This window comes from Cyprinodon tularosa, unplaced genomic scaffold (assembly GCF_016077235.1).
Source record: "Cyprinodon tularosa strain WSP-4 unplaced genomic scaffold, ASM1607723v1 ctg133, whole genome shotgun sequence".
Lineage (NCBI taxonomy): Eukaryota > Metazoa > Chordata > Actinopteri > Cyprinodontiformes > Cyprinodontidae > Cyprinodon > Cyprinodon tularosa.
The window spans coordinates 1,142,741-1,162,740 of NW_024038148.1; the positions used below are offsets into that span (position 1 = coordinate 1,142,741).

The 20,000-nt window shown below is 41.1% G+C and overlaps 1 protein-coding gene across 1 annotated transcript in view; it reads right to left on the reverse strand.

The window, feature by feature from the left end:
* Window positions 1-20,000, reverse strand: part of LOC119778402 (glypican-3-like) — a gene marked incomplete at its 5' end in the record, with an annotated part of 64,173 nt that overhangs the window by 6,737 nt on the left and 37,436 nt on the right. Inside the window, one exon of the mRNA XM_038277610.1 lies at window positions 18,283-18,469. Within this exon, the coding sequence (XP_038133538.1) occupies window positions 18,283-18,469 (187 nt within the window). The remainder of the gene's footprint in view (window positions 1-18,282; window positions 18,470-20,000) is intronic.

The window sequence follows — 20,000 nt, forward strand, 5'->3', positions numbered from 1 at the left end:
CATTGGACGAGCAGTATGGAGGAATATTGACACGTTTTTGTGGACTTTTATGGACCTTTCTGTCTCGGGCACCATAGACCTCCATTATTTGAATGTCAGCAGACAGCAAGAAGCCTCCCAGATCTCCAGATGCATTTGAGATATCAAAAAAGTACTCCAGAGTTTTGTTCAGCATGGGGGTGAGTAGAAAATGAAGGCTAATCATGTTTTGGGTGTACTATTCCTTTAAGAAAGACCAGCACCAATCCCTCACACCAAGCATGCTTGTAGCGACAGTGGAGAGGAAAACCCCCTTTTAACAGAAAGAAACCTCCAGTAGAACCAGGCTCAGTGGGAGCCTGCGGAGGCCGACTGGGGTTTAAGGAGACAGAAGCAGATGAAAATATAAATGAAATCAGTTCTTTGGCACTTGAGCCCCGGCAGAAGACTTTTATGCTGTGAACACTAGGATGAGTAAGATAGAAAAGGATTATAATAGTCTTTCACTGGGGTCTGGATACTGGTGGTGGAATAAGCCAGTGGATGAGTGGGACTCATAATGAGGGAGGAGATGGGGTGGAGGTGGGTGAAAGTTTGCTTGCATGCTAGAGAGAAGCTGGGCCAGGAGCTAATTGAATGAGATCTTGCAAGATGATTGGCTTTGGAGAAGGTGCAGCCCCCGAGCTGATTGGCTGGAGCTGAACGATGGATGTTGCAGGGGGTTCAGGGGAAGCTGATAAGAATCTTCCAGATTGAATTTACACTTAAGCTTCATCTGTGTTCCTTATTGACTCATGGTCGAATTTTTGTTTTTAGAAGTCGGTGGGATGCAAGTATTTTTTAATATAACTATGTTCAGTGTGTTTGACCATCTAATCCGATTCAGGTGAGCATCAGATGTTTGTAAAGTGAGCTTCTCAGGAGTGACAGCAGTGACAGCCAATCACACAAGAAAAGACGGTGGTCCAATCAGGAGCTTGTGGGCGGGTCTAAACTCAGGGAAGCAGGCTTCAGCATGAGCTGCGGTTTTCTGCTTGGTCCTAGTGCTCGAGAAATGTGTGTGTACTGTAGTCTAACATTGGTTTTGGACAGTAAAACGTGCAGGGGACAAAACTGACATTTGAAAAAGTACATGTCCCCCCCAACCCCCCCAAAATTACGTCTATGTTCTAACTGGTGTAATTTTATCCCCATGGTTGCTCTGTCTCCTACCCGCCTTGCAGCAAGCTGCCAATGGCCTCCTTCCCTTCAACCACCCTTCTATTAAGGCCAGGTTTGTGCTGATAGATTCTTCCTTCTTCAGCTATGTGTTACTGTGTTTTGCTCTGCCACTTAAAAACCTAATAAAAGAAACTCCTGGGTGTAACATAGAAAGGTGTAAAAACAAGTGAAGAGGTATAAATGCTTTGAGGACTCTTACTGTTGGTGTCCTTACAGTCGGTGTGAATCTGTGGAGATGTCCCTCATGGTGACGGCTCAGTGAGAGTCGTCTGATCTGAGCTGCTTCGTGATAAAAGCTTTGTTGGAGTAGAAAGGCAGAATGAGGCCCTTTCTTTTCCATTACCCTGAGGCCTTTAAACTGAAAGGCACCATCCTAAATAGAGGAGCGAGCAAATAAATAAACCTCCAAAGCTCCAAACTGCATCTCCCACAAATTTCTCTGCAGTTATGACATCTTTTGAACTGCAGCCCGAGGACAATTAACTTTTTTTCCCCCTGCTGTGTCCTCTGACATGGCAGTGGGCAGACATTCTGCGGGGCTCTGAAAGGCCGATTTGTCACTTTCGACAGCGGCACACTGTACCGCTGAGCCAATTAAGCTCAAGGTGCAATTCGATACAGCTTTTATACAAAGTGTGGACAAGGGGCAGGGCGGGGAGGGGTGCGCGTCTGCATTTGTGCATTTGTGTGCGGATGATTGAGTGGGGTTGATGCGTGCATCCCAGCGAGCGTTTGTGAAATAGCGAGAGACAAAGTCGAAGGACATTGTTGCTGTTGTCGTTGCTTTACAGCAGCAGTAATGAGAAGGGTGGAAAGAAAAAGGCCTCAGTTTCTAATAAAGAAAGAAAAAATCCCAGGGAGTAAGAGGTTCTTTCTGTCTAGTTTAAACACATAGATGTGAACGGCACCACAGAGGGGCCTTGTTCTGCAGAATTTAAAAACAACCCAACTGGGACTGAGCGCTATGCAAACTTAGATCCCCAAACAGTCCTCTGCCAGGCCGGGGCTAATAATATCCTGGTATAATTAGTGATGAACACCTGTGGCTGTGTTTTTAGAGTCAAATACTGAAGAGCTGGGAGTCAATCAGAAAGAAAAGCCAGACAGACGTTATCCAGACTCATATTCCATTTGTTAACTTTTTCCTTTGGTGGGATTTTAGGGAGGAGTGCGGACAGTGAAGACGCAGGGACAAGGAATCGTACACCTTCCATTTATTCCCACTTTAACACAATAAAACACAAACTCTGGTTATCTGATAGTTCAACACATTATTATGTGTAACTGGGAAATAATAAAATAGCAACTAATTAGAATTTCAGAAATCCAAAATTGCAAAGTGTGTCTTTAATGCTCCTGAGTTTCCACTTTGTGTGCAAATTCTACGTCCGTCCTCTGAAATGAAGTCTGCACTTTAACTGGGCCATTCTAATAAATTGATATGCTTTAATCGAAACCAGGGGTGTCAAACTGGTTCCAGAAAGGGCTGTGAGGCTGCAGGTTTTCTTTCCAACCAAGCTGTAGCACACCAGACTCCAGTCATCTCATCAAGTGAGTCCATTTTTAAAATGATGACTTGATGAAATGAATGTAGTCTTGTGTTCTATTGCTTGGTTGGAAAGAAAACCTACAGCCACATGGCCCTTTCTGGAACCAATTTGACACCCCTGATCTAAAACCTTCCACTTTAGCTCTTGCTGTATGGATTGATTAGTTGCCCTGTAGGGGGCGTTATGCCACACTCTGGACTCTTTCTTCCAGGATCATCCTTTTATCTAACTCCCCCCATAAAAGCTGACCAGCTTCTCTATTCCTGCTGAAGAAGACAATCCACTTAGCATGATACTGTCACTATTTTGCTCCAACATGATGTATTAGTTTTTTGTTCCAGATAATCTTTTGCATGTTTCCCATAAAGTTAAAGTGTCCCCTGATTAGAGCATATTTTCTGTAACCTCTAAAAGCCATTTTAGGGAGAGAGCTTGAAACAGCACTTGTTGTAACAACTTTTGAACTGAAGTTAGCTATATTAAAGATTTATAATTTATCATGTCAATGTTCAGCACTTGGTGAATATCGATGCTGCATGCGCGCTGTCTTATACAACCTTACAGGGTCTGATCCATCAATTAATGGGTCATGTGACCCAGAGCGCCGCTTTACGGCAGTCTGAGCTTCCCCTAAAACACAAGAACCGACTAAGCTATAAGTTTTCCTTAGCAAACAAAACAGAATTGACACTTAATTGATCAGACATATTGTTGGTCCTCTAATGGTTGCTAACCTAACAAGCTAAAACTAGACAGAAAACAGTGAGGTGCAACTTCCTGAAAACTAGCCAATCACAGGCAGTTTACTTTCTCAGGTTGGTTCCGACCTCTAAGGCTACGTTCACACTGCAGCCTGAAGTGACCCAAATCCGATTTTTTTTTTGCCCATATGTGACCTGATCTTTTCATCGCAGTCTGAACAACACAGATCAGATTCTTTCCAATGCGACCCAGGCCACTTGGCTATGTGGTCCTGAAACCGATACGAATCTGATGTTTTCAAATGCGACCTGTGTCTGAACGGCCAGGTCGTATTCATCCAACCTAAACACCATTAATACTCGACAAAGGTCACTATTCTGCGTCTTGCTACACAGAAGCGGCAAGAAAAACAACAACCATGGTGGACAATAATGCAGAGGGCAGTATTTATGTTTAGCCATATTGAAAAGAATGAGTTTTTATGGTTGGGAAAGATCGCTAGATGTGCGCTGGCACTACCATCCATGTTTCCTTCCGTAAACACAGAGCACGCGGGCGTGTGGCGTCATTGCATCCTCTACTACGCATGCCAGACACTTGCATTAAATGACTGCAGTTCACACAGGAGATCAGATGCAAGTCGCATACATTTGGCATATGAACGACAACGCAAAAAAACATTGGATTTCACAAAGAAATCGGAATTGAGCGTCAAGGCCTGCAGTGTGAACGTAGCCAAAGCTGACATCAGTGCAAAGAAAGAGACACATAAAAAGCAAAAGAAGGAAGCCTAGAACACTCAAAATGCACGTTGAGAGTTGTTTACAAGCATGTTTTTTTAATAGAGCCAATCGTATCATCTGCACTTTCTGCAGAATTCTGACTTCCTACCCCTATGGGCCCTTGAGTTTCTTTTAGATGAACTCGGCCCTCCTACAGTGGATAAATGAGAACTTCCACTTTCAAAGGGATCCCATATAACTGAAGTATCTTTGCTCGTTCCACCGCGGCTTTAGGAGGTTGAGTTACAGCCGAGGCGAGGGGATCAATGGTCCGACCATTGACTGGTGGCACTGTGAATGAGCAGGCCCAGTAGTCTCATGAGAGTCAACAGCCACAGTCACATTCAAGCCTTAAATTTATGTTTTCTTTAGTGACCAACTCCTGCAGAGAACAGAGTACATGCAGACACTGTGGGGTTTTTATAAGGCGGGGAGCGGATGTTTGTTTGGATCACCCTGACAGGTCAAACAGAGGCTGGAGTGCAAGTCCCATCTGTGTTCGTGTGGCTTTTCCGTCTGTCTGCTCAGAGGAGGACAGAGGAACCAAGGGAGGAGGGAGAGTCTGGAGTTTTGTTTTTTAGCGGATGCCTAAGGCTTCCCGTTTACAGCGTGCAGTTGTCACAACAAGCAAACTGTGGAGAAAAAAAAAAAACAGCTACAGGTGAAGATTACATGTTCCAGAACTGATCCTCCCCAGTCTGGAAACATGCTGCTAACATTTGACTAAATTACTTTGCATCAGTAGCTGGTCGACGCATTTCTACAGGTCCTCTGGAGAGAATACAGCTTCATGGTGCTGCACGGTTTATTCAGCACATGTGTGCTGCACATTAAGTCCCTTTTTTGGGTCAGATGAGTGTGAGGAATGCAAAGTCTCCAAACACAGGTGCTTCTTATGAAACAGAGATGGTTTAGATTGCCGCTGCATTGGCAGACCATGTGCGCACATAACACACCTAAGCTTGTCAAATTTGATTTAAGCCTTCATGGATCGACAGTTTACATTCTAGTTCTCGAGGTAAAGCAAATATTTTATCACTTTGCATCATCTCTGGGGGCCAAAAGTTTGCATGAATTTAAGAATCAGAATATTGGAAAATATTTGGCTGCTTGCAGTTTCTGCAGCCAAAGGTGCAGCGTTCAGCTTTCTAAAGGAGAGCCGGTAAAAAGGCTGGGCGGTTGGTTATTGGCTGATAAACTGTAAAGAGATGCTGCTCATTGACAGACTGGAGGAAGATGCCTTAGTCTGGCAGGGGAGATGACAGTCTGTCCCGACACCAACAGGCTGACCACAGGGGAGCACGGAGAGGCTGGGGATGTCGAGCCAAGACAAACGAGACGGCCGCAGGAGGCCCTGCCCCTGGCCTTTAAAAACAGCACCGCTCCCTGAGCTGCTTCCAAGCTCCCCCAGCACTCACTGTTATTCCAGGCGGAGGGACACTCCCACACAGGGCCACAGCAGGAGACCACTGATGTTGTCAAGAGATAATAATATCTGATAGTCTTTCAAACTGAACCGGAGGAGTAGAGTACAGTGGAAAACTATAGACATCTTTGAAAGTTTCTCCCATTTCGAAAAGCTTCTATGTGAGAGTCTAACAGCTAAAAAGGAATGACCATCACACACATTACATTCGCAGACAAATATGTGCACATTTCCCTTTTCTTTCCAAATTAAGCTCCAGCTCTGTGAGAATGTACGAGGGACTTCTCTGAGCCACAATTTCTTTTAGCCGTCGCTGCAGATTCTTTCTTAAATTTAAGCCATCCAAATGGATAACTTTGTTTGCTTCTAGATAGCTGTATCCTGTTTGCACAGCAGTAACTCAATCATTGAAACCGATTTGCAGCCTCAATCTGCTGATTACAGGGACCAAGTATTTAGCTTTATCAGTTTTAATTCACTTGAATAACTCTTGAAAAAAAAAAAGAAGAAAATATCTCCTAAGCATGATGCACCCACTGCCATGCTTCACCCTTTAAATAACAGGATAATTGGATCTAGACCCAAAAGTTCATATTTAATCTCTCATAGTTTTGCTGTGTCCAGTACATGGCCTGAAGAAAACTGGATACTGAAGTTTTCTTGCAATCCTCCGTAAAGGTGAGATCGGTAAAATTAGCAGTGAGGATCATTTCTGCCAGCTTTCTCTCCGAACCGGAGCAGCGGATCTCTGACTCTCCTTTCATAGCTGTCATTGGCCTCTTCAATGAAAAAAATAAAAATAAATATATAAATAAAAAATTGATCAGCAAACATCTTGGTCCACTGTTTGCTACTCTACTTCCATTTTGGTTAACTGTCATGTAATAGTATGCTTACAGGTATTTTACTGCACACTCTTAGTATTTTCAGGTAATGGGTTGAACTATGCATGCAAATCCTTTTGGATTTTGATTTGTAAAAGTGTTTAAAAGGCAAATGACATTTTCCCTTAACCTGACAATTATGTGCACTTTTTTTGGTTGGTTTATTCCATTAAAATCCCAATAGAGTGTATCAAGGTTTGTGGTTTTAACAGGACAGTATTTTGAGAAGTCAAGAGGGTGTGGTCATTCTGGCGAGGCACAGTAAGTGGAATCAGACGACAAGTATATATAAAAAATAGAACAAGAGGCATAAATCTACTAAAACTCTAACTCCAAACCCACTTCTAAAGGGTTTGTTAGATCTGATCTGAGTGGAATACAACCCATCACAGAGACTCTTTGTAGCTTGTGGAGCAAATTAAAGTCAAGATCTATTAATTTATTTTTGCATTGGCGTGGGGATGAGCAGCACGCTGTACTCACTGACCTCTTCTTGCACTGTCCAAATCACATTGACTTCAATGTATTTTTAGTTTCTACTTCCAGCTCAAACCATCATAAATGGCCTGAGGCGAAAGAGAAGCTCAGAACAGGGACATAAATTTTCACAGCAAATTCCTCACAGTAGCATTGCTGTTATGGTGGAAAAAAGTGTGCGCCGGCGAGCGAGGTAAAAACCATAACAAATCAAACATACAAAGAGTTGATTCTGTGCTGAGGGGAAGCAGCTTGCTCAGGGTGGGGAGCTCTAAGCTGCTGTAGAGAGGGGCTGTGAATCAGCACAGAGTTTAGGGCTCCATGGAGGGTCAGAGGTTGGCAGGGAGAACTGTCTCTGTGCCAGAACACACCGGACAATGAAGGCTGCTATCCGCACCGGAGACATTCTTTGGATCCTGTCTTTATCTTACAGCCAGAGACATGACACGTGTTTCCATCCTCCTCTTGGTTCATGTGCTTGGTGCATTTAGCCTCATCTGCCTTAGTCCTTTCTAGTATTTCCCTTGTGGTTCCCTCTGGCAGGTCAGGACGAAATGACAGGGAGACTCATGCAGTCTGCTTTTTAGGCTTCCTTATGGCAATGCTCTGGAAAACTGAACTGGTGCAAGCCAGAAGAAGGAGGAAAATGAACAGAGGGAGAATTTAGGTTTCAGGTGAGAGTAGAGGGTTAACATGAGAAACGCTAACTGGTGAAAGCCTCAAACAAACTTTTAAGCCATTCCCACAAAATGGCTTCTGTGTGTCCCTGTGGCAGCCAGCAGCAGAACGGCAGGCCTCGAGAATGGCCCCGCTGTGTGTCGAGTGTTTGTGGACTGTGGCGGAGCTGATGGACACGACCCAGGAACGGGCCTGGAATCAATTTACTGCGTCCAAGAAGTGCCTGTGAATGTAAATAAAGCTCTTGGACAAACAAACGCTTTTGCAAGAGGCACAGTCACAAACACAGAAAAAAATGTATGGGCTTAGAAAAAGAACCAAATACTGGTGGGCCTCCTTTCACATATACCATGAGAACCCAGTCAACTCTGCGCCGGTAGAAATAGAAATTAAAACCAGTGCTCTTCTTCCTGCCTTTGGGCTAATCTTAAGGGTTTTATCTCTGGACTGATTTAAGAAAGCTGCAGAAAGGAGGAGCATTAAGTCCAATAAGAGGATCATTTCGTCCCCTCACTCCTCTCCTCCCTACTTTTCTGGCTCTTTCGCCGTCTTTCGCTCTGCTGTCACCCCACTCAGACTCATGGCTGGGAACGATGCCTCAGTAAGGGAGAGACGAGAAGCTGCAGCTCCAGCTAGCCATGCCTGTTTACACAGATGGCAGCCGACTACATCATTTTTGTGAGAGGCGTGGAAGAAAACGGAAATTTAAACAGGCTGTTTAGAAGCAACAAGAGGGATGGTCCGAGAGAACAACAGGTCAAAACATTTCTAGTATGCAACACATTATCAATCAAGTAAAAAAAAAATTACCTGTCTAACAAACTTAAAACTTCACCCCTTTATGGTTCAATGAAGGTTTCTAAAACTGTGAAGCAAGTAATAACTTTTGCATGTGGGTCATATTTAGTACTAAATAATGTACCAAGGGTTTAATAAAAATATAATATATATATCTTATTTGTCTGCACCATCAACACCAAGTCTAATTCCTTTTAAGTGCAAACATACTTGGCAACAAACTTGATTCTGATTCTGATTCTAAATTTGACCAGAATCCTTTTGTTTTATGATTCAGTTGTATGTCTTCAGATCCGCTCTTCTGTCTACATGGTTTGCCACCATCCCAACCAAATTTCCCCCCAATGCTACAATAAAGGTATTATTCATTACGTTTATGTATTATGTCTATTAAAGTGATAAGAAGCGAAATGCAGAAGCTAAATGACTTTAGCTAACATCAAACCTTAACTGTGGAATAAACAGGTTTTAACTTTTTGATAAAACTTTGAGTGGCTCAGGTTATCCTGAGCCATCTCTATAGTTGTGCTGCTATACACGTAGGCTGCTGGAGGAAGTAGAGACCACTTTACATCATTCTGCTGTATTCTGCTTCAATTCTAATGCATTATTTGTTAGTTCAACATCTAAATTATATTATCTCTACTTTTTCTTGTCATAGTAGCTACATTTGGTCTGGTACTCTATTAAGCTGTGACAATGTCCAAGAGGGAGGCATCAGCTGGGTTGCTGGTGCTTAGAGTTGAGCCTGTTTTCTAGTGTTCAGTCCTGTTTCTCTCTTAGGCATAGCTATGGGCTCAGCACTTAGCTAGGTTTCCTTAGTTTGAAAACCTTAAACAATCTGTCTAAATTATTTGATTGAATTGTCTCTGTGAAGTGCTTCGAGGTGAAATGTTTTGTAAATGTTCAATTTCGTTACTGTCCATCATTACCTTGATACCGGCAAAACTTAACTCCTTTATAATATCATTCTAAAAATTGAGAACAATCCAATCCAAAGATGAACATCGTTGAGGAAGACACAAAGATTTGTTTATGCTAAAAACTTGGTAATGTTAGAAGAGAAAACATCAAAATTAGATAGATATGCACAGATATGTATAAGGGTAGGCTTAAAAGGTTCCTTTTTGATAAGCTTATAGAGTGGCTCACATTATCCTGAGCTATCTCTATGCTGCTATAGGCTTAGACTGCTGGAGGACATAGGGACCCCGTTTTCATAAATTCTGCTTCATTCTGCTTCAATCTGTTAGTTCAATCTCTAACTTGATGCTCTCTCTGCTTTTTCTCATAGTAGCTTGTCTGTTCCTGTTTGGCTGTGACACCATCCTGAAGGAAAATATCAGCTGTGCTTCTGCCATCAAAACCTTTGTTTATAGATGTTTGAGATCAGCCTGTTTTCCAGTGTAGTCCTGTTCCTCTGACTGTGACTGGCTGGATGTGCTCTCTTCATCCTCTGGCATTGGAGCTGGCTCGGAGCTCGTCTGCCTGGCTGTGTGTTTCCTGGACCGGGCCGCCTTTTACAGCTGCTTTTTGTATCTCTGCTTCTGTCTCCTTGAACCCCAGTCGGCCTCGGCAGATGGCTGCTCACCCTGAGCCTGGTTCTGCTGGAGGTTTCTTCTTGTTAAAAGGGATTTCTTACTCTCCACTGTCGCTGTAAGCATGCTTAGTGTGACGGATTGCCTTCGAGTCAATGACTCGATGCAATCAACTGGTTTTCCTTAGATAAAAAATTTTCAATTAATGTGACAGTATGATCTGTTGAATTTTAGAGTAACTTCAGATGGCATGTGTTGTGAAATGGGGCTATATAAATAAATAAACTGAATTGAGCTGAATATTTAGAGCAGTAGTCTAAGGCCCCGTCCACACGAAGCCGAACCCTGGCCTAAACGCACAAATTTTTCACCAAACCAGCCTCTCATCCATACGAAGCCGGCGTTTCGGGGTCTGAAAACGATCTTTTTTTTATTCAGCCTTCAGAGTGGGAAGATTTTGAAACGCTGTTTTCGCGTTTCCATCTTTAAGCTCTAACTGCATTTTTTTTTTACACGCATGCGTCATAGCGTCGCCTCTAAACACGCATGCGCGACACAGTATCACAACAACAATGGCGCCGTACTGTGTTGAATGGTTGCTGCTCATGCTACTCACCCTGCTGTCGGGCTTACAACAGAATCTTCTTCTTCTGGAATATCTCCAGGAAGAACAGAGCAATATCGACGACATAGTTCAGCACCTGAATTTGACTGAACCACGAAAATGGACCCGCAGGGCAACCATGTATAAATATTAGTGCGCATGCCCAACATTTCGTCGCCTATTTTTGCTTTGGCACCACAGCGCCACTTACAGGCCTTGCATACATTTTGCAGCGTTTTCATGCATTCGTGTGGACGCTCACATTTATTTTACGTCTCCGTCTTTACGACAAACGTTCTGGAAAATATCAGCGTTTCGTGTTCGTTTTGACTTCGTGTGGACGGGGCCTAAAACTCCAGTTTTTAGGGGTCTGTGTTCCAGGAGAGGAGCTAGAGGGGAGGCAAGGGGGTCTCACCGCTTGTCAATCATTAACTATCCCCACTACGTTATTTGTTTTTTCCATTGAAACATACTTTATCACCTTTGTTTTAGAGGAGAACACAGCAGTTCCCCTCTATAATAGAGGATGGCAGCAGTGAAATTTCAGGTGAAATGTCCTAACTTGATTTTTCAGTTAGTACATTCACCATACAACAAAATTACAACAACAAATAAGACAAAAACAGAACACATGCTCTTTTCAGAAATAGTTATTTTGCTGTATGGAGAAGAAGAGAGTAGAAACATTGAGGATTCTTCTATGAAATTAGAGATAAGGAACAGCTACTCAACCTGTTCAATGTGTATTTTATTCAGAACTATAACTGATTTAGACAACATAGATGTATAAACATATGGGAAGATTTATTAGCATGAAAATCTAGTCTGTCTTAAGATATTTTCTTTGTTTGTTTAACCCTTCCAGTCAGTAGTCTACATTGTGATTAGTATAGTCTGACCTTAACCCTAGATCCCTAGAATTTCGCTCCAAGCTATTGAGGCATTTAAGCGATTTGTTTCGGGTGTGAAGAACAAAACAAGCATCTAAAAGTAGCAACACAAGATCTCTAGACCTTGTGTCGAATGTTTGCAGTTATCCCATTTAAATTGTACCCATCAAACCAATTTGATGACGATTCTGGTTTAGCTAAACCCTTGACCCAGAAGTTGAATATGGATGTTTTGTCCCTCTGCATTTAAAGCCACAAAGGAATCAGGTCATGTGGGCACCCAGATTCCCCTTCCCCTCATACACCTGCACTTACATCTGCTTCGTCTGAGCCTCTCTCTCTCCTGTGGCAAAACCCAACCTGTGGCATGCAAACTCTAACTGGCCGCCACATGCCAAGGACTCCTCTCCTGTAAAAACATTCGTGAAAACATGTGGCTTTGCGAAACAATGTAGGAAGAGCTGCTGATATCTACAGCGAGAGAATTGCTGCGTTAAAGTAGACACGTGGCGAACAGTACGGCAGCAGGAGTGGCGCCGATGACTCACCTATCAGGTGGAAGGGGTCAGGGGTGACAGCTGCAGTTAATTAACATACCAGATTCCCGTACTGGCAGCATATGAGGCGCTTAAATCCAACCCACATACAGAGCAAGGAATGTTTAGGTTTCCCAGTGTATCAACCCTTTCGGGTATCAAAGGTGTTTTTGTCTCTTTCTGTTCTATCATCACCTCCCTCTTTTCTTCTGCGCCTTTGTTCCAGCCCAACAAATTTGAAAGGTGAGCCCAAGCCAGCCTCTCCTTCTAAGCTGCGTGTTTCACATAACGGGAATATTTTCACTTTGGATTTCGCTAACCAGTGGAGCTGATTAAAAAAAAAAAAAAAAAGAAGAAAAAAAATTGCTCAGGAGCTCCGGAAAGAAGCTTTGCTTTAAGTCACAGAATGTGTGAGCGCAGGAGCGTAACAACAGGTCTATTCACTTGGCTTCTGCCAAGCATGACGGGGTGGAGCGAAAAAGGCTGCAGGGATGAGAAACAAAGTTCTCACCCCAGAAAATAGTTTTTAAAATCTTCACACTCAAAAAACAAAACAAAGAAAAACCTAAAATTATTCAGCCTCTTTGCATTTGCAGCTATTCCTGAGGAGTTATTAGAAAAGCCCTGATGTGATTCATTCACACTTCAGTGCTCTCATATCAGTTAATCTCACCTGGAAACTAATGATTAATGTAGCCGCCGCAGGGAAGGATCAATTTAAATCCAATTTCAGCCTAATGTATTTCAAATCATCATGTTTCTGAAACAGCAGTACAGCCATGAGCTGACAACAGGAAGGAGGAGGAGGAGCGGAGAGTATGCGGGCATGAAGAGAGGCTTTGAGAGGAATATGTGAGATGGGTTTTTTTGTGAGGATAGTGGTGTGTTCCTTTATTCTCCACAGAGGCGTTACAGTCAGGGAGCAGGTGTGCACGAAAGCACAGAAACACAGGTGAGCCCTTATCAGGAGCAGTTGGAATCCAAGATCAATGGATTAAACCATAAATCGAGTCCCCATCCAGCATAAGCAATAGATTACTGTGTGGCAATTCCCACAGAGGTAAGACTTGTGGGATATATCTCCAATATTTAGAGTTTAGGACATGGGTCAGCTGACCTTACAGCAGCTGGTTTGAAACAGTTTGCATGTAGTGCAGCAAGTGACGAGTCATTTAAAATCATCTGACCATCACCACGTCTCTAGCATGTGTTCTATCTCATCACATGGGCAAACATATGACTTATTCTAGCAGGCTGAGTGGTCTGCTAGCTATAAAATATATGCAATAATATTTACATTGCCTATAAGATCTGTAGCAAAGGAGCTCACCCAGGAGATTTAAACCTCAAACTACTTTTGCTGTATTTTCAAGATCAAAGTTAAAGAGGTGAAAAGGAAATATTTTTTTAATCAAATTAAAAAGTCATTATGAGTCAATACCACATGTTGCTGCAATAACAGCTTAAAGGTTTGTGGCATATGTGTCTGTCGGTTTTTAATTCAAATTTTTGCACATAGGGTTTCGGAACATTGCTGTCGACGAGGGGGTGAGGTTGCTTGAAGACCCAAATGTAGAGATGAGTTCTTGTAGGGTTAATGAAAAGTGAGGCAAACATCCAAAAATCTGAAACACCAAAAACACAAAAAAACAAAACAAAAAAAACATAGTGGAAAACTTAAGTTGGGAGCCAGAAATGAGGAAGCAGCTAACATCAACAAGGAACCAACACTGAAGAACTGCACAGGGAGAGTACAGTATATATGGGAAACAGAAAAAAGACTCGGGTAATCAGATGACATGGAGCAGGTGTGGATGTAAGTGACTAGAAGGGAGTTAGGGGAAAGGAAACAGGCACAAGGGGGCAACAGAGAGTAACTAAAGACTGGCTTAAACATAGCACAAAATGGGAAATAAACCACACATAAAAAAAAAACAGAATTACATAGATAGTGAAAACTAAAAACTCAAAGTCCCAAAAGGGGAGAACCATAACAATTGCAAAATAACCAGTGAACATTCATTTTAAAATCCAGCTGCCAATTTTCAGCTAAATTTAGGTCTGGACACACGCACTCACATATGTGCATATATATATATATAGATATATCTATATCTATATCTATATATATATATATATATAGATATATCTATATCTATATAGATAAATCTATATCTATATATCTATATATATATATATATATATATCTATATCTATATATATATATATATATGTATATATATATATATCTATATCTATATCTATATATATATATATATATATATATATGCACATATTTGACATATACCACAAACCTGTAAGGTGTTATTGTAGCAACATGTGGTATTCACTGATACTGGTTGACAACTCCATGCTCTTTTTATTTTTTTATTTTGATTAAAAACTATTTTCTTTTCACCTCTTTAACTATGATATATATATATATATATATATATATATATATATATATATATATATATATATATATATATATATATTTTTTTTTTTTTTTTTCTTCCTTCTAGTCATCCTTGTATATATATATATATATATATATATATATATATATATCTTTTCTGGACTTTAAACAGACCAAGAAGATATTTATGGAATCAGCAGATTTCCATCATACGGGACTCATTTGACAGACCTTTTTTTGTTTCTAAGAAGTGATTTGATTTAGTTTTTGGCATTGCTGATCTTATTTGATTTCACTCATATTTTGAATACGGATTCCTTTGTGTTTGGTTATTATTTAATGGCAAGCGTGCTGCTGCTCTGATAGGATTTGTTCCTCCTCCTTTTGATTAAGGCTGGGTGTTATCAATAAGGTCATGATATTGGTATTAATAGTGTCTTTGAACTTTTAGGGTATGATTATATAATCTCTAATTTGAATCATGTAATATTATAATAAGATCTAAACCCTTTTTGAAGCTCTCTTGAGTATTTAACACAGATTTATTTCCCAGTAATTGTTAGATATCCATCAATCAATCAAAAATTTTTCTGCTGATGTCTAAAGTGACTAAATATAAAAACATTAAATGGGTAGGAACAGTTTTCCAAGGCTCTGAAACTGCTCAACCCATTAACTGGCTGAGTTGCACCAAGCTCAGTGTCCGGCTGCAGGTCTCACTTTAGGGGGATGGGGTGCTGCTAGGGGGTCCCCGTCCTGGAATAGCTCGTCTGGCCTGGAATGCTGTGGTGAATGTTTAACAGGGGGGTCTGATTGGTCAGCAGGGGAAGCACGTGTGTGTCTGTGTATCTGTGTGTGAGTGGAGTTAGTTATGAGAAGCTCGTGGAATCTGTGTGCCGAATGGCCGAGGAGAGATCAATCATCATGCCTGTTTGGGAACATCCTCAGAGCAGTCAGCAGGTTGACAGGGAAGCTGTGTTGGGGTCCCAGCCATGTGTCCGTCCTGTCTGCACCTTGTTGTTGTGGCTTCTAGTACCTTTCCCCTGGTCCTTCGTGCTTGCTCGTGTGTACGTGCCTCGCCTTCGATCTGCTCTAGGCTTTGTGAAACCAAATCTGGCTCGTTCATCTCAGAGGAGCTCAGCACAGACAGGGATCCTATTAGGCCTTGTGCTCTATGGCTCACCTTTGAACTCCAGCCCCCTGTTTGACCAAAAGGAGCAGAGCGGCCGTGCTGGGTCAGCGTTTTGCTGGGTCATCGCAAAATATCAGTAACTATCTGTGCATCTGCCAATGAGGAGGCACTCATCAAGGTCTGCAAACCTTGATGTAGAAGGCTAAATGGGCCTGTAGACACAAGCACGTACACTCATGAGGAGCACGCACACTGAAAACACAAAAGGTCAATTCATGACTCTCACAAATAATCAGATAAGACTCTAAAGTGGACCTTTCAGCAGCTTGTAAGTCAGGGCAGACAGTGTAATGAGTCCGCGCTGAGGCCAACAGCAGATTGTAGCTGAGGGCATCAGACTCTCACGGCCCGGCCTACTGGAAGTGATGGCCCTGCAGGATTTCTGCGTGAACCCTCAGACTACTTCCCCGGCCAACCCAAAACCTCTGCCACAGGAGGACTACTCCCACCACCATGTTTGCTCAGCTGCTCTGGCTTTAAAATTGTTGATCAAATTTACTGGTTTCTGCTGTATGGCTGGGTTTGCTCTTCCTATGAGAACTCAAGATCTAATTTCTTACTTTAAAGATCTGGATAATACCTACATAGTACACAAAGGCCTAGGGTACAGATTAAATGTTCTTTTTCTTTGGTCAGAGGAGAGATTTTTCCACTTGTGATGTTTTGTGACCATCGAGGAGAATTCTTAACATGAATCCCTACTGGACTAATGTTACCTCTGTAACATGATAGAAAAAGCATGCTAGCAGGTAGCTCACTAGATGAGAAGGTTAATAGAGCTATTTTGTTTTAAAAATTATCTGACTGCAACATGAACCATAACTGCTGCTAACAGCACTAAGTTTCCCCTGGTACTAATTGTTGGATTTTACTAAAATCAGAGAGCTTTATCCCAGTTAGCCTCCGCTTCATTGAAAAAAAGTTGGAAATACTCTAAAAACATGTCAGAGTGACACATACAGTCTTTTAAATACATATTTCCATCTCCCACATTTTGAAAATGGCACATTTTATTAATTTTTATTCAATAAACTAAAACATTCATGATTTGTTAAATCTTATAGATAAGTGTAATAATGTGTAAGAAAGCATGTTTTTTGTGTATTCAATCAATATTCAATACAGTTGGCACAGTACGATGTTAAAAAATAAGGATGTATAAATTTTTTACCTCAGCATATTGTAAAAAAGTATTTTGCCACTTCGTATTAAGAAGAGCTGCTTCAGACAGAAACAGAAAAATCATGTTTTTAAGAAAATGGCCACCTATCAATTAATTGTAAGCCAATTGATAAGATTAATTAACTTTAAATTCATTTATCACTAGATAACTCACATTCCCACTAACTGTAACTTATTTATTTTGTTAAAATGCGCTCCCAACACTGCTCTTTAGGGATGGTTACTCCTAGTTTCCCTTTTCTAAGACCACGGCCAGCTCCAAGCAGAGCATAAATCAATTTCCCTCCAAACCAGCAAATATGTTACACATCGTTATGTACCAACAGGGCAGGATAATATCTGATCAACCCGCTCCAAAGGAGTTCTTCCAGCACAGATAACCCTGCCATTGTTCCACATTTACATTCAGTTTTATGCAGCAATTCATGGACAGGTCTATTTATCTTCGACCATGAAAATCATCACACCTGAGTTGTTTAGAAAACAGTTATATTCTCCAATGCCTATCTTCATCTACATGTGAATAACACAGTGGCAAATTTAGGTTTAAAGCCGATTAACCTGGTTTCCAAATTTTTTTAAAGTAGCTATGAAGCAAAACTTGGTTCTATTTCATCCTGCTTTTCTGGGCAATGGATCCATTTTTTCCTTGTATTTATGGCATATTGAGCAAAGACCATTTTTTAGTAATATCAAAGAAATCTCTCAATGCATCATCCAGAGTGGCCATCACAAAACAGATTTAAGAAGGACAACATTTTGCTGGGGAAAGTTGAGTTACGGGAAGGCCTATAAACCTGACCCAACAACTGCAGTTCTATCAGGAGGAATGGGCCAAAATTCAAGCTAACTAATGTTAGATGCTCGTGAAGGGATGCCCAAAATGTCTGAACAAAGTCTTGCAGTTTCAAAGGAAATTCAACTAACCATAAAAAAAAAAAAAATTATATCTTTCGCTCACTCATTTTCAGCTATTTAAAAAATAGCAATAATTTTGGTCATCCTAACAAACAAAGTCATCCTTTAGCAAATATGGTTGTATCCTGCTTTGTATATCTAGTATTTTCCATGTGTTCACAGAAGTCCGATATCTATGGCATAGTGTGGTCATTTTGCACTTCAGTCATGTTAAAATGCCTCTCTGTGATCTCTATGAACTGCCTGAGTGGCTGCACAAGAAGCCAAATCCATCCAATCACTCTTAGGCATTTAAGAAAATGGCTCTAATTAAGTTAGTGGGCTTGATTGTAAACAAGCCATTAGCCTGGGCTGGACATTTCTTTCTCATATCCGGTCCTATAAATCCAATCTAGGGTAATTTGAACCTATCAGTGTCGATTCAGCACCTAATTTGAAACCACAGCAGCAGCACGGAAACATACTTTCATCAGATCCATGGTTATGAAGTAGTTTGTGTGTCTAACCTGAAAAGATCCGCAGCCGTTTACGCCTCGGAGGAGGACCCAGCCCCGACACCCCGGCACACTCGTCCTCGTCGTCACAGTCGCCGCTCGCAAATCCCTCCTCAATGTCGTCGCTCCACCCATTTGATCCAGTTCCTCGTGACCGAGCTCGCCATCGCTTCTCAGAAACTGTCACCATGTTCAGCAGCTGTGGACGGGAGACAGGTTAAAGGTTGCTGCACCATACCAAACCCCATCTAATTTGTTAGGCCTCTATGTCATAGAGCTGCATATATTAGAGTGTTGCTGTAAATAAAAAGGAAAATGTTCATGTTTTTTTTTTTTGCAAGATATTCTAATTCAAATTAGAAAGAAACTATGGTGATCATTGTTAATCAGTCCCCCTGAGTCAATTCTCTTTACAACTCCCTTTGGTGCATGTCACTGCCAGCTTTCTATATCTAGAAAGTTTTATTGTCAATTGCAAAGTAGCTTAAATTTGGCCAAACTTAATGAGGTTAACATCTCATGAGTCCAATAATTTAGGAAAAAGATTGAGGACTTTAAAGTTTTCTGCTGTTAAATTCATATAGGACATAGGTTTTCATCTTTGGACCAGAGTCCTTTTAAAAATAAGCTGTTTAGTCACTTCATCTGGATGACATTACATTTGCCTTTGAACTATCATAAAAATCTTCATGTTCTTTTTATCTAGAAAAAGGCATTTTAAATCCCATATTAAACGGGTTTATAGGAATTTGCATTAACCGTAAAAAAATAGCATTTGTTAATTTGAGGCCGGACAATTCTCATTTTTTACTATCAGGAAGTTTACAAAATTCAATGGAAAGCCTTCAGCTCATCCAAAGTATTGCACCCACATATATGATGGAAATTGAAAAATTAGATAATTTTTAATTCCATTTATTGGCTCCTGGTTAAATCCAGAAAAGAATTTAAAATATGCTTTGAAAAACTAACGAATAAATATAATCATCAAATCATAATTTATAATTATTTATCAGTGATTAATAAAGGTTTATCTTATAATATTATTTCTTATGTTTCTTACAGATATTTTTTTATATTTCTAACAGCGCTCTGCTCTCAATTTGCAATTTTTCTAAAAGCTGAAAGGGAGTCAGATCTTTTAGGCTCCTCTCCTGCGCAACCAGTACCCAGGCTGACACACTGTTCCTCATCCACAGACCGGGCTTAAAACGTTCCTTTTTGATAAAGCATTTAATTAGAGTGTCTTAGGCTATCCTGAGCTTTCTGTATAGTTATGCTGCTATATCCTTAGGCTGCTAGAGGATATACAGTAGGCCCCTTTCCTTCACTAAGCAACTTTCTCCTACCAATCTCCAATTATTTATATTCTCCTATTTTTTCTCTTCATAGTAGCTCCATAGGGCGGGACATTCTGTTAAGTTTCTACACCATCCTGGCAGGTAGCATTGGTTGCTGCAACTGGTGATTTATTGTTCTCCTTCTATAGATGATCTACTTGGGCCTGTCTTTCAGAGGTTAACTCTGTCTCTCTTCTAGATGTAGTGGTTTACTGCTACTATAAATATGCTCTCTCCTTCACACTATAAACTTGGACACTGGCTCAGAGTTCACATGCTTGGAAAAGGCCTCTAGAGGAGCTACAACTACAACTAATCTCTTACTTTTCTCTCACATAGGAAGCACTCTTGGCTCAGTGCTTCTGTGGTTATTTTGTGTGTCTTCCCTGT